General features: G+C 28.0%; 1 protein-coding gene across 5 annotated transcripts in view; it reads right to left on the bottom strand.

Moving 5' to 3' along the window:
* Bcat (Branched chain amino acid transaminase) overlaps positions 1-15689 on the bottom strand; it is a 37286-nt gene continuing 21597 nt past the window's right edge. For all 5 annotated transcript variants that reach the window (XM_043042139.2, XM_071187959.1, XM_043042137.3 and 2 more), the window contains 6 exons: positions 13406-13569; positions 7768-7910; positions 4935-5020; positions 4049-4117; positions 1257-1403; positions 1-162 (listed from right to left, as the gene is read on the bottom strand). In XM_043042139.2, the coding sequence (XP_042898073.1) occupies positions 121-162; positions 1257-1403; positions 4049-4117; positions 4935-5020; positions 7768-7910; positions 13406-13569 (651 nt within the window). In that variant the 3' untranslated portion in view covers positions 1-120. The remainder of the gene's footprint in view (positions 163-1256; positions 1404-4048; positions 4118-4934; positions 5021-7767; positions 7911-13405; positions 13570-15689) is intronic.

Raw genomic sequence — 15689 nt, 5'->3', positions numbered from 1 at the left:
TTACAACAAAAATAAATTTATTTAAAAATATTAAAATACAAAAATAAAAAACAACTAAGTAAACATCAGAATAAAGATGAGATTCTAAGTTTATAACCAAATCTTCTGTATGTAAGAAAACTAATCTACAGGAACTGACCACTCAGACTTAATGTTTCCATACTAAAAATAGAAAAGTGAATATTTACAGTAAAAAAACTTCAAAAAATACATTTGAAACTTTGTAAGAGAATAATGAGCCTCTTAATTAAACTAATCTACACTATGATAACGATCAGGATGGGTTTCATTCTTTTATTTGTAAACATAATTAGTATAATGAAAATTAAGAAAGTTCAGACTTTGTTATTACAGTAACCACAACAAATAAAATCATTGAATTATAAAATCAGATTGCAATAGTTAATGCTTAATATTTTCGCTTTATTTCGAATTTATTCCATTCTGATACAAAGAGTAATTTTCATAATTTCATTTTATTAAATAGTATGTATTCTGATCTATTTCTTTCCTCTTTGCCTTTTTTTCACTGTTAACAAATTAATTAATCCTAGGTATTCTATAAAACTAGGTATAAAACGTCAACTTCCTCTAATTTATTTCTCATTAAAGAATGTATTTTTGTCACTATTTAGTCAAGAGTTAGCAAAGCATGATTATTTAAAAAAAAAATCATTTTCTTCAGTTTTGATTTAAAAAATATTGGGTAATCATTTGATTATGGTCTAGTTTTTCTTTAAACCAGAAATACATTTGTTGTGCATGCATATTTTTGTTACCAAATATAATTGTGCTTGATTAAACAATTTGTCAGAATTTTTATTGACAGTTGAAAAAATGCAATAGAATCATCTATAAACATGATAAAACAGACTTTTTGTTTCTAATCAATGAGGATTATGAATACACTTGTATGCATTTCAAGTAAAAAGAGATAATTTTATTGATATAGTTCATTTTTATTTATATATTAATCTATCTTTACTTCAATACAACACAATCTTTTTACAATATTGCCAAAAGGGTTAAATACTTCAATGTTGTTATTTCAAATTGTAAAACAAATGAAAGATAATATAAATATTTTAGAAAAGGCGCCAGGGCGAGATTTGCCATAAGCGCTTCTCTCCACAGATGTGCCTTTTTTCTCCAACTAATTATAGACTTCAAAAAAAAAAAAAAAAAAAAAAAAGATTCTATAAAGGCTAATAGTAAATAAAAATATGATGAAAAATGAGTTTTTAACTTTTACTAACCTGTATGTTTATAAGCTCATTTGAAAATCGTCTGTGCAAGGAATGTGCAGATTCTATAGTTGGAATTGTAATGGTGTTGCCTAGATATGAAATCGAACCTACTGGAGAAACAACACAAGCTGTTCCTGATCCAAACATTTCTAATAACTAGAGCGAATAAACAAAAATTTTATGCAGGAGATTTATTATGTTAATAGATATTCATATAAAAGCATATTTAAAAATTCCCTGATCCTTAAAGGAAATCTACAATATTAAAGCAATTATTATTGGTTGTGTTATAAATTAGTAGAATTATAAATTATAAGCTGTTAAGGAACTATCTAAAAATTACAGTACTTACTATTAAACAAAATATGCATTGGTGATTCCTATGCTTATTGTTAAAAATGCAAAATATTAAAAATTTGCCTTTCAAGTCATTTAGATATTTTTAATAATAATAAAATTCAAACTCTTGCTATTGCATGGAGAACTGATACTTTAAGCCCCCTCTCAGAATGTTCCTTAAAGAGCTAAAAAAAGATAAATAGTTATGTATCTAAGGTATAATAGAGTTAGATTGAATTCAAGGTACAAAGACACAAGATGTGGCAATACAGGGGCAAACAAGGATGAAAAAATACGTGCAAAATATAATTACAGTAATAAAATCAAACAGTGCTAGAAACTATGATTTAAAAACAAAAGTCAGGTGGTCTGTTTCAATGAAATTTGGGTCCATTAACGGATCTTTCACAAAATATTTTTTTCACACTGTTCTCAAAGTTGTTTATCTTCATAATTAATGATTTGTAAATCGAAAATCTAAAAAAAAAAAGCATGACGAATCTAAAAGAATTGCAAAGTTTTTGCAAATTCTTAGCTGATGCCCTTCCTTTTGTCTCTCCTCCTCTACACCTGCCCACAAATTTTCCTCCTCTGCCATCTTTTCTTTTCTTCTAGATTGGGCGGAAGTCAATGACTTCAGTGATTAGCGCTCTGACTTAACATGTAGCAGAACAGAAATCAGTCTGAACAGGCAATGCTGTTCATGATGGGTTTTATTTATTTCCTTCATTTTGTAAATTTATCGATCTTGCTATTATCTTATTTTATTTATATTTTGTAGCTAAATCCCTTTGGAATCAAATATTAAATTTATAAATTCCAAATGCAGCATTCTCATGAATTACTACTTTTACAACCATCATATTTAAACAGTGCAGCAAAAATAAGGGACCACCCTGAATAACTTTTGCTCTAATGATTGGATCTTTACTTTCTAGGACTCAATCTTAATGGTTTGCAGGGGTGACCCTAAATATGCTAATTAAGAAGTGCAGATGATATTTTAAAATACAAACTCACACACAAAAATGCACTTTCTCTGAATGCACATACCTTTTTTTCAGACAGATTCGGATCTCTCCCCCATAAAAAGTAAAGGGTAGCCGCAATCTAGGAAATATGGTCCCAATAGTTTGGACAAAAGAGCGTTTCAAAGTTTGGATCCCTTAATGTTCATTCTACTTCCAGCTTATTTCGCTATTATCTCTAGAACTTTTTAAGTTAATTGAAAAATTTCAGTACACGATTCTAAAATTTGTTTAATCAAAGATAATTCCATGCAAAAAATAAAGCGACTTAATGCTAAAGTGAAAGAATGTGAATTAATGTTAATTTTAGGTTAAAAAATTATGAGTAGTTTTTCCACAATTTTATAAAAACAGGACCTTTCACAAAATGTCTGGACAGATCCCTGATAAGTGAACAAGTAAGAAAAAAAAAGGCAGATCATTAGAGCACATCAGGGCTATTGAACACGAAGTTTCATGGCGAGAGACAGATACACCACATCTAAGTGGCTAAATTTTATACATTAATTAATTGTTTTTTTTTTTAAACATATTTTCCATATAGGGCAAAAGTGTATGTTCCACAAAAGGTAGCACATTGCTTTAAAATTTAGGAAAAAGTGTTTATTCACAAATTTTTTTTAACAATTGTATACATAAGTATCCCCTTCAAAATTGTGATTTTTAAATGCATTTAAAAATATCTTTTTTACCTCATAATTTCTTAACATAGCTCCATAATTAATCAATCTTGGGTTAAAAAAATTTTTTTTTTTGTTCTCAGTCAATTATTTTTGCTCCAGTCATTAATTGACAAATGACAATATTCATCATTAGCCAATGTCAAATTTGCAATAAATAATAGATTATCAGAAAAGGTTGGTATTTAGACAATGACTATGTAAATAATGCTTAATGGATATTTGTTAATGAAAGATGTACAATATACATTTTAAAGACACAGAATTTAATCATTAAAAGTAGGAGTAAAAAAAACAATGGGTATAGGCTTTAATTGCGTAACATTATTAATTTTGCTATTTTATATAATAAGTAACTTTAAACATACATACATTTTGAATTAAAAAAAAATTAAACAGGCATCTTTAACTGTTTAGTTTTTAATAAGTACTATTTCAAAGTAAGTATTCTTTTATTGAAATGTATCTCTCCACATTGGGTACTTTTGAATAAAAATGTTTAAAAGCTTTATAATTTTAGTTTTTGATAATTTATTTAAAAAAAAATTCAGTTTTTGATTTAAAAAGTAAAGAAATTTATAAGCATTTTATGTAATATTTAATTAAAATTTTTAAAAATTACCATCCTCTATCTGAAATTAAATTCATTAAATTTGATGAGTTACAGCTTGTGAAGTAGCTTTGTTACTATGATAACTGACACCAGGTTAATTTTTAAACACAATTTTTTCAACAGCAAAACTAGAAATATTACCCTGTTTTCCCTTTTGGCCAGAATAATTTCTTTCATAGTAATGTTTCTCTCAGATACTTTGAACTCTCCCTAAAATTAAGAAACACATTGATTTAATGAATTAGAACACAACAAGACTTATTTTTAAATTAAATTTTACACAAAACAAATCTCAAATTTTTAAACAAATCTAAACGAAAAAATTTACACATGAATAGAACTTAAATGTCTTCATAATAAAATGATAGCAAAAAGGGAAATTAAACCAGCTGAGTTCCGGGCTTAAGCAACAAAAGCTGGTTTCTCTCCAGGTTATTTAATGAGTAAGTGCATCAGCTGAAATTATGTACAATTTCACAGAGTCGATACTTGGACTATCCACTGCAGTACTCCAGTGTATTTCTTGAATCTTTTATCCTTTATTATATTCTTAATCCTTTAAAAGATTTAAAAACACACTGAAACTTCTAAAATACAGATAAGTTACACTAAGTTTGTTAACCAACAAATTTTTGAAAAGAAGCAGGTCAAATTTTCCAGCAAAAATATTTTTAAGGACTTAAAAAAAATTAAAAATTTTAGATTAGAGGAACTCTGAGAAAATTGTTCCGGAATATAAACATTTGATTCTCAAAAGTTCCTGAATCAATGTTCTTCAGCTCACAAAATTCCGCAAATTGGCAGAAACGTGGTGAACTAAGCATCATAACACCACATGTATTGAAAAAAAAAAGCAAGACAATCTAATTAAAAAAATTAGAGCTATTTTTTGAAATTCTCAGCAGGAAAACGAGTTTGTGTTTTAGTGCAAAAATGGCTAAAATAATACATTTGTATTAATTTCTATCAGCTCTTTTGATTTGGCACATCAGCACAGTCTAGAACCCTTGATATCAATAATGCTTACCCACTTATTGGCCAGATCCAAAAGACTTTGCCGTGTTATTCCAGGTAAAATCGTACCATCTAATGGAGGTGTAATAAGTTCATGATCTAAAAGAGATAAAAATTTAGACACTCATGCTTCAAACAGTAAAACTTCCAACAAAGGATAGGGTATACTTTGTGCTATATAGACTAAAGCAAAAAACATTAATAATGAACAAATGAAAGTACATAAATGGACATACCATCGTTTCAGTCCTATAAACAAGAACTTTCCTCCTTGTCTTTGATGTCAGTTGAAGGTAGAGAAGTCAAGAGACAAACATGTGTAAAGTGGTTTAACCAAAAGGAATAGAGGGATAAGTTTCAACAAGGAAAATAACAAAGGGGGAGATAAGAAACAGGTCAGAGGGAATTTGGCGAGAACCCCAGGGTGAAACTGATAAAATTAAAATAGACTTCCAAATATTGGGAAATGGCGAGATACTAGAAAAATCATTAACTAAATTAGAGTTTTTCAAAATATAGAATGAATCCCAAAAATCAAATTCCGAAGGTGAAGAGTAATATTGAATGATTTTAGTCAAAGAAAACTCAAAACTGTGATTTATATTCCAACATTGTAGGGCAATAGAACATCAGTGAATGTCCTGATTTTTGATGAATCTTTCATGTTCTTAAAGATGAAGTTCAAGGGTACATTTAGTTTGTCCTATATACGGAGGACCACATTGACACAAAATTTGATAAATATGCCATCTACTATTATCAGCAATAAGGTCGTTAAGATTGGTGAAATTTAGCTTATTCACAGGGGAAAAAAACGACTAATAGTTTTTCTCCTATTAAAATCACCACTGAGGGAGATTCTTGTTAATAGAACTGAAACTATACTACATCCATTTAAGTACTTTCATTTATACTTTATTCAAGTTTTTTGCTTTAGCAAAAATACATTTAAACCCTTATCCGCCATAGTACTTAAACAAATTGATGCTAAAACGTTCTTGATTTTTCAATTAAATGATAGGAATTAGTTTTATGTGCAAGAAAGCAATACAGTTCAATGACACCAAAATTTGATATATTTTGGCAAACTGAAATGATATTGCATACTCAAGACACAAATCAAAGTGTTATAAACTAAATATGTTTAAAAATAAAAGTTGAAAGAAAAGGAGGGAAAACCATGAAATAGCTTAGGGATTTACAAGGTAAACATCAAGATGGTAAGTAAAAATAGAAATAAAGTACAAAGGACAAATAATTGAAAGAGTGTTGCCAACGGAGTATGCCTGGTCACATAAGCACCAAAATTTTATATGATATACAATGGAAAGTCGCGTATTCAGAATCCGTGGGACTTTCGGAAGTCCGGATATTAGATTTTTCCGTATAATAGACCCCCAAGGTAAACAAAGCTTAAAACGATCCAATAAATAATCTGAATCTAAGAAGCAAAAAATAAATAAAATTTTTTCAGGCGATAATATTTTAGTAGTCAAATGATATCTAATGAATCAAAAACAAAATATTAGAAAAAAAAAATATTGCTTAAAATTAGCTTTTTTTTTTTAAGAAGTACGAAAACTAAGAAAATCTATTAAATCAAAAACAAAATATTAGAAAAAAAAATATTGCTTAAAATGTAGAAAAAAATTTGACAGTTTTGAAAATATTAATTGCTCTCTCCCCCATTTTGAATTGGAACAATTCAAGCAAGAAGGGGAAATTCCCATTATTCATTAAGGTGGGTAGGTAGAGGAGAAAAATTTATTTCCTCCTTATTATAATTTATTTCCTCCTTATTTTCTCTCCCATCATTGGCTATCAATCAAGCATAAAGGTGCGGCATGCTGATCAGGTTCAGATTACATAACGAATTATAATACTTTACAATAAACATTCATACACCAAAATATGATTGTATGGGGAAAGAAAACATACTTAAATGGGATGATCCCCAATAATGCATGTGTCATTTTTAATAAATCTTGCTAAATAGTACAAAATAAAATTTGTGGAAAACTCCTTATCATTTTGACCTTTTTTTTTTTTTTTTTTTTTTTTTAAAAAAAGTACGAAAACTTAGAAAATGGCTTTAAATTTTCAAAATATTCAAATCAGATTTTTTATTAGTTTCCAAATATTATTCACTACAAAATTAAGAAGGAAAAAAAACAAATTAAAAATTTTCCTGCACTTGTGCAGTATAAAATAACTACTTCAATTACTCCTATCTTGTGCAGTTTTAAACAAATTTTTCTCACATTTTAAAGCAATTTAGTATTTAATTTTAAATTTCTCCAAATATTTTGCTTAATTTTATTGAATATTTTTAAAGTTATAACAAAAAAAAGTTTTTTTTTTTATAAAAATATCCATATTTCCATAAATATTTCAGCTAAGCTTACAAAATTTACAACAATTATAATGTATAATACCCAAAGTAATTGCTAAAAATTTATTGCAAATTTTTTGGCATAGGGGTTCAAAAGCACTATTTTCAGCTTATTTTCCTCACATATTAATATTACATATTAATATTTGAAATTAGAATTATAAGAATTTTGCTCACCGCTACATACAAATAATTTTAACAAAAATTTAAACATGAAAGATTAGATTGCCAAATGTCATTGTATTTAATTTTTTGTAAAAGTTTCATAAGACTAATTTAGTTTAGTTGCTTTTGTTTTCTACCGTTGGTAAAATTACTATGCTAAGATCACAAAATGTTGGAAGGTATGCATTTATATCTATTGTTAAACAATGTTTAAAATACAAATTCTAAATAATAATAATGCATAGCATTTCAGAATATTCATATTTTTAATAACTATGATAAAACTAACCTCCATTTGAGTTTATTAAGTATACAAATATATTCATAGTTCCAACTTCAGCCAGTTGATGATCTTCACCAAACAGCCAAAGAACTTGTTGAAAATTTTGTTTTTCGGCAACTTTTTGTACATATAGAGTAGGTGCATAATTACTGCCAAAAAATGAACTATTATAGTTGCAACTTAACCATAGGTCGTGAAAATTTAAAGTTATAAAAAATTGAAATCAAAAGTTACAGTTAATCAACAACAATCAGTGATATATGCAAGTTATTCCAAGTCTAAACATTTTAAAGCTTATTTTAACATTCAATATTACAGGATGTTAAGTTAAATAGTTTCACAGAACCAAATTTTTGTTTCAGATTTAAAAAAAAATTTTTTTTTTTTTTTTAAGCTTAAAATAGAAACTTTTCTGTACACAATAACTTTAAAGTAACTAAAAATACTTTGTATTTGATTAAACTTAAATACATTACTTTTTGAAAGTAATTTTTTCAATTTAATTCATTATGGATCTTGCATTCAATATTACTAAAATTATCTGTATATTATTTATTTTTACAGGTTTAATTTAAGATCCAGAATTATTTATCTCCCTACCACAGTTAAGTGAATACAAGAGTTTTAGTTGAAATTGCAAGCATTATCTCTGAGCATTTTTGGGAACAATTAGACTACTTTGATATTTTACAAGTGAGTAATGGACATATCACATACAAAATGTTAACAACTATGTAATTTTTTAAATCTTTTTTATTTTTTGCACAAAAACTTATGATTTTTAATATTTAAACATTTTCTCTTTGAATTGAAATTATGTTTCACATAAAGTATAGAAACTTACAATGCAAAGGAATTTAAGAAAAATAAAAGCTTAACTAAGTATTACCTATAAGGTAATATAACTAAGCTATTTTATTTATTATCAGTGTTGTGTATCAATTAAAGTTGGAAAAATACAATCATTGGATCCACACAATTAACTAATAGTAAATAATTTATTAGATTTAAAAAGAAATACAAAAATTAGATCCTAGTTTATAGAAGTAAAGTATAACATAGAAGTAAATGCATAAGTAAAGCTTTAGTTAAAAAACTACAAATTATTTTAAATTTAATTTTTTCTGTTTTTCATGAATTATATATACAATCTATTGTATATACCAGGGGTGATTGTGACACTAAGTGAAAAACCCTGAATATCTTACATGCAAACACTCGATGACAAGATATCAGTTTATATACCATTCATACTGCCGAAAATTTGATTGAAAAAAATTTGTTAAATAGTGAATATTCTGGAGCGTGATTTGAATTTTCCGTATCATAATGAAATAGTGATTTTAAAAAATCATGACAAAATCAACAGCAATATATGCCAAAAAAAGAAAATGGAAAATTAATTGCAAAAAAAATGAAATGCAGATTTACTATGGTAGTGCTTGTGGAAAAGTGATTACAGAAATGCAGAATTCGAAACTTCCACGTTACAATATATTAAAAATTAATTCGATCTAATTGTAGACAAATAAAAAGGGGGACAAATTTATCACATTCATTAAATAATTCTTCTGTTGTGAATTGAAAGTTGCAACAAAATTACTACTCATTAATATATAAAGTTTTAAAAAAATGAGAAAAAATGCCATTTTTTTCTTGTAAATGATAATATAAGTGCTTGCTATTTTAAAATAAATTTTCAGATGATCAATTATCAATATTTAATGTGCCTTAATAATTCATTAATTTTAACTGAAGTTATTAAGGAATATTTTTTTTTATCTCTTGTTCTGGAAACTTATCTTACTGAGTTTTTCTCTACGAAAGCAGGGCAGTTTCGACGTATTTTTTGGCATTCAGGATGCCATCAATCACTTGAATTCGGCCCACACCATCTACAGACATACATGCCCATATCATGACATTTGTTGGATTTTTAGTAGTTGCTTCAATGCAATCAGGATGAAGCGCTTCACCTACTCTACGTCTCACGTATTTTCTACCATCACTTCCAAAGAGCGATATTTTACTCTCATCACTCCAGATTACTTCCATTAATTTTCTGACCATTTAATGTGCTCTTTTGCAAACTTAACTCGTTTTTTGCGTTGCTTTTGATTTAAATATGGTATTTTCCTTGGAATTCTAGCTTGTAGTCCAAATCCTGATAACCTTCTTATTGTTCTTGAACTTACTGCAATACCAGCTGCATTCATTTCACATCTAATGGCATCTGATGACATTTTTCTATCTTGAAGGCCTAGCCATTTACTTTTCCTATTGATAGTAGCACTCGAACTGTCCTGAAACCAAAATTGATACCTTCCATCAGGGACATCTCTTTCCCAACAACGCACCATTTATTTTTCAGCAGGATTCAGCTCCATGCCACACAGCAAAAGTATGCAAAGCATGCTTTCAAAATAAAGGCATAGATATATTACCATGGCCAGGAAACAGCCCTGATCTCAATCCAATTGAAAATTTGTGGCGACGTTTTAAAATCCTTGTACGAAAAAAACGTCCATCCAATAAAAGACAACTAAGTGAAGCTATAATTCATTCTTGGCACCATGTGATTATAAAAGATGAACTCCAAACACTCGTTCACTCGATGAAAAGACGCTGTGAAGCTGTCTTAAAAAATAATGGTTATCCTACTAAGTATTGATTGTGTAAGTATCACTTTAAAAAAATGCAAATCTAAGATAGATCTTACTATTAGTTGCATAATTTTTTTTGTAATGCAGATATTGTAATGCTGTATTTATTATTAAATTCTACATTAAATTACCTTCAATTTGATATATAAATGTTTATACTTAAGTGAAAATTAATATATTCTACAAGCACACAAAGTTGAAAAACATGAAACTTTCAAAAGTGTCCACACTTTTGGCCACCACTGTATTTGTTAATAAACCTGTAATGTAGACTCAGCTCCCGCTGCTTTCCTCTAATCTCTAATGAGGAGTTTTCAGTTTCAGAAGAGTCACTAATATAAGTGAGGTGTCTCAACTTGTTGTCAATATAAATTCTCTTTCAACTCTTCATCAGAAGAAGGAAAGAAAATGGGAGAAATATCTGAAAAATTTTGTGTAAAAATGTAAGGGGCAAGTGTTAGAACGAAATGAATAAATTGACATAAAAAATTTGAATTATCAACTGAGCAACCTCAAGAGTTGTCGTTCGCTTGATTAGATCGGGTACGATTAAGATGAGAAATTTATGAACTCAGAACGATTGAGACAGCCTTAGAATCAGTTTGGAGGCCCAGCGTTACGTTATTTTCGGTCCTAGATGTTTTTCAGTATCTGGGACATAAGTTGTCCCAGGCATAATATCAAAATTTTTCCAGACTGGGACAGCACATGTCTGTCTGGTGCGAAAGGGTTAAATCGGATAAATATGAAAATCGATGTTTGATATTAAAATCGCATGAATATGAATCTCAACATTAGCGGATTCTAACGTAGTTTCAAATAACAGTGAAAATCCAACAACAAAAAATTCAACTAGAGGAAGAATCACGTATGAAAACGATTCAACATGATTTAGCAAAAGTTTCAAAATGTAAATTTTAGATTGCAGAACTCTTTAATCTTACTTTAAATTTTTGATTACAGTAAAAATTTTGTCGGATTATAAGTTTTGCTTTGCAGAAGCCCGTGAATCAATGGTTTTGAGATACGCAGATTCAAGATAAAATTACTTGCACTGCTTCTAGTTTCTAGACCAGGAGGGGTGATACGAAAAACCCGGAATTCCGGGGTAAACCCAGAATACAATCACTCCTGATATGCAATACATTACATACAAGTATTCAAATCTTACTGTTAGACTTATGACCTAATGCCTGAAGGAAACCTCTTGCTACATATTCCTTGACAGGTTTGTTCTCATACCCATCTACACTTCTAACATTGCTAGATAGATAAGAGATGATGTATAGGATCCTATATGCTTTTTAAGTATTGAATGCCACCAAAACCATGTCGATAGAACTAATAGTTAAGAAGCCACAACAGTTATGGGTTTTATGAATAAAAAGTAGAACATTTGTACTTTAACATCTTTATGTGCTTCCCATTACTATCAACATTAAGTGAAGCATTGTTTCTCACATAAATTTTAAAGCTAGGTCCAAAGAGCCAAAAGTAAATAGATAGTTCAAGTTATAAGAGTATTTATTCATTAAAAAGTATAAGTGAATTATAATTTTAATATCTGAAAATCTCATAAATTTCATATTATTGGTCCTATTGACTTGATTTTTGGTCTTATTCAATTCCCTGTAAAACAGTATATAGGATTTTTTTTTCCTCTATGTAGTAATATCAGATATGTGGGTAAGTATGTTTAAGTACAAAACTGTATTTTTTATGCATAAAAACTAAGTAGTGAACTAGTCTTATCAACTTTATTTCTGTTTAAATAAATTCAGCATAAAAATACATAATTAAAGTTTCATTTGCCTAAAAAAGTATTTAAGATGCATAAGTATGCTTAGTCAAATTCTATACTTTTTTATACTTTCTATCAACATATTTTTGTACAGCTTCTGAACTACTTGTCCTACCAACTTGAATGTAATGTCATTCAATTTAACCTAAAAATATACATACAAGAAACAATACCACACTTGTCTAGATTATAATATTTTATATTAAACAGCTGACCCAATTTTTGGGTTTACGACTACTAATGTTCCAACTACGTAGCCTTGTAATTTTGAACCCAATCCAGAAGACAGGGAACTCCTGGATCAAGTATTGGGAGAAATTTGCCCTTGTGGTAGACTTTATGATGGAACTAACCCAAATCTGCTCCACATGGAGAGGAAGAGCACGAGAACCTCCCACGGTTAGCCTGACGGTAATGGGATTAACCCCATGATCCGTCTACCACTGAGAATATTCCATGTCAGAACTGAGGTCGGTGGAAAACGGATGCGGAATTCATATCGACCAGTCATCGCCGGGATCGATCCGTGGTTCACTTCATTAGAAGGCGAACGTTCTATCCCCTGAGCCATTGCAGCTCAGATTATAATATTTAAGTTTGTCCTTCTAAACATCTTACTTCAAATAAATTAAAACACTCCTTGAGGGAAGGAACAAGATTCATGTATCCATATTGAGCGCAAATCATGCATTGTTTACTTAAGAATTTCCCTGTAAGGACTATCTCCAGGGTGGCAACAAACACTTAAATTTCTTGACTTTTCCACACTAATTTTATAAAATTTCTCTGACTTTTGTAATTGTTAACATAGAATTTATTATTAATTTTTCATTCACACCTTGTTCTTATACATATAATGCATTACAAAATATTACACTGGCTATTAGATTTGGATTAATTTAAAAAAAAAATAATTACAAAACCAATTTTTTTAGGAAAAAAATCTGGAATTTCAATAAACTTAGAACTGAAATTAATTCAAGCCCCCTAATTTTTTGATTATTTAAATTAAATTCCTTGCATTATTTTTTTCTTAATTTTCGCAAATTTCCTTATTTATAACAGCAAAAATATAACAGCTTTTGCTAATTTTAATAACCAATTAAAAGTCACTGAAAAGCAATTTTAGCAAAAGGAACTATTAGATGACAAAATTTAATAGTAAAGGAAAATTACATACCATCCCATTTTTTTACTGCCAACACCTCCAGGCCAAGCTCTAACAAAACTTGGATCAGCCAAAAGAGAAACTGGTTTCTCTTCACCTATTTCATAATATGAACCAACAGGTCCAGTAATGACAAAAAGTAATGCTTTTTTAGAAGACCCAATTCCTAATGAGGGCTAGAGTAAAAGATACTAATGCATAATTCATAATGACAAAAATTAAATACAAAAAGTCATATTACAAAACATCAATTATGCTTTAACATCTTCTCTATTAAAGTATAAAGGAGTATAACAAAAAATATTTTACAGCCAAAGTCATAAGATAAAATATAAATTATACTGCCAGGGGCAAATAATTTTAGGTACACATCTGTGGACCTCAGGTTTTAACTAAGTAAAAGAATATAAATATTTCAAGTAGTAAATTAAAATATTAGTTTTTTTTTTTCTATTCTAAAATAGGAATAAACATACATATCGCTGTATTATGGTCTATTTAAATACAATAATGAATAAATTTAATATTAATGTAGAAAAAAAAAATTTAAAATACCAAGTTTAATATAAAGTACAATGCAATGCTGCATTAAATCTCAATTTCAGAAATATTTTAATTCTGCAAAGAAAGCAATAAATAACTATTGAAAAGAATCTAATATCAATTATAAAAAAATATTTAATTCTTGGGGGTAAAATTTCAAAATTATGGAAAAAACACAAAAATTCAAAGTTATTAAATGTATGCATGTACCTTAATATAAAACAATAAATTAAAATATACATAAAAATATTATCTAAATTGATATAAAATTAAATACTTATAATACTATTAAATTTTACTTGACTATAATTATATTAGTCATAAATTTCACCATATGTACCAAGGCACATACGTGGACCTACATATTCTTGACTGTATTATTTTCAAATATTAAGTAAATATAAATTTAAAAGCTTCATACAGATCACACAACTACTCAGTCAAAAGAAAAATAATTATTTTTAGAATAACTAAATTATATAATATTTAAAAATATGTGTTTTTGTGTGCATGGATTTAGCATCATTTTTTGAAAACCACTTCTGTTTATTTTATTCTACCCATATAACTTAAATCTTCTGCATCTATTGGAATCCCCAGAAAGCTTAAACGTTTACAAATGTTTCAGTGAGGAAATGAGAGTAAAACTATAAATTTTCTTATCAAGTGTTTTTAGAGGCTAAGAAGCGAAGGCCCACAAGTGGACTAAGGTAACAAAGAAGTTAAGCATAAGTTGTTTTTTTTATCAAATCACTAAACAAATTATAAAATTTTATATAATATGTTAGAAAGATTTACAATTAAAATAAAAGTATAGCACATTTGCTTAGTCTACATAAAACGAATTGAAAATCCAGACTTATTTCAGGGAAGTAATGTGGAGTAAAAAAAAAAAAGAAACACATGAGATTGAACCAAGTGTTTAATGGCCCTAAGAGCTAGATGCATCGATACTAGGTTACATTTCAAAACTAAAGAGTGCTAAGAATATAACAAAGTTAAAATAGAAAAAAATCAATATGGTACCTAAGAGTTCTAGAACACTCACCACAAATTGATTTAATTACTTAAATACTATATTTTACTAAAAATTAGTATATTTAAATTTTAATTACCTGGAAATAGATCAATTTCTCAGAAATAAGCAACAGACATAATATTTTACTTAGACTTATTTGTTGTAAATATCTTTCAATTAGAATAAATTTTAAAATTTCATATTTTTTTTAACTATTTCTTTTTCTGTAATCTTTAAAATTTCCTTTTGCAAAAAAAAAAAAAAACCTTTCTCTGATTAAAGTAATTAAATGCAAATTTCAAGCACAATGACCAACGTGACCAAAAAATATCTCTACAGTTGACGTCTTTTCAAAAAGAAAGAAAAGAATTTCTGAAATAAACTATATGCACTCTAACATACCTACTTATACTAAATAATATACACTAAATGACTATTATTTTTCTACATTCCAATTTAGGATATTGAGTATAAGCAATAAATTAAACTAAGGTATTTAATTTACTAACTATAAAAGAAGTACAGTAGAGAACCTATTATCCGGAACGATCGGGACCATAGCTATTCCGGATAACTGATTTTTCAGGTTTTCCGAATCGCTACAAAACGCCCTTTATTTAATTGTCAAACCCTACTAAAAAAATTAAAGAAAAGAAAGAGAAAACGATAAATACACATAAGCTTAATAAGATAAAAAGGAGAAAAAAAATAATGAAATAAAAATGTATACAGGCT

This window comes from Parasteatoda tepidariorum, chromosome 11, assembly GCF_982258835.1.
Source record: "Parasteatoda tepidariorum strain Cologne lab strain chromosome 11, Ptep-v5.0, whole genome shotgun sequence".
Classification (NCBI taxonomy): domain Eukaryota; kingdom Metazoa; phylum Arthropoda; class Arachnida; order Araneae; family Theridiidae; genus Parasteatoda; species Parasteatoda tepidariorum.
This window is presented reverse-complemented; position numbering and strand designations above follow the sequence as displayed.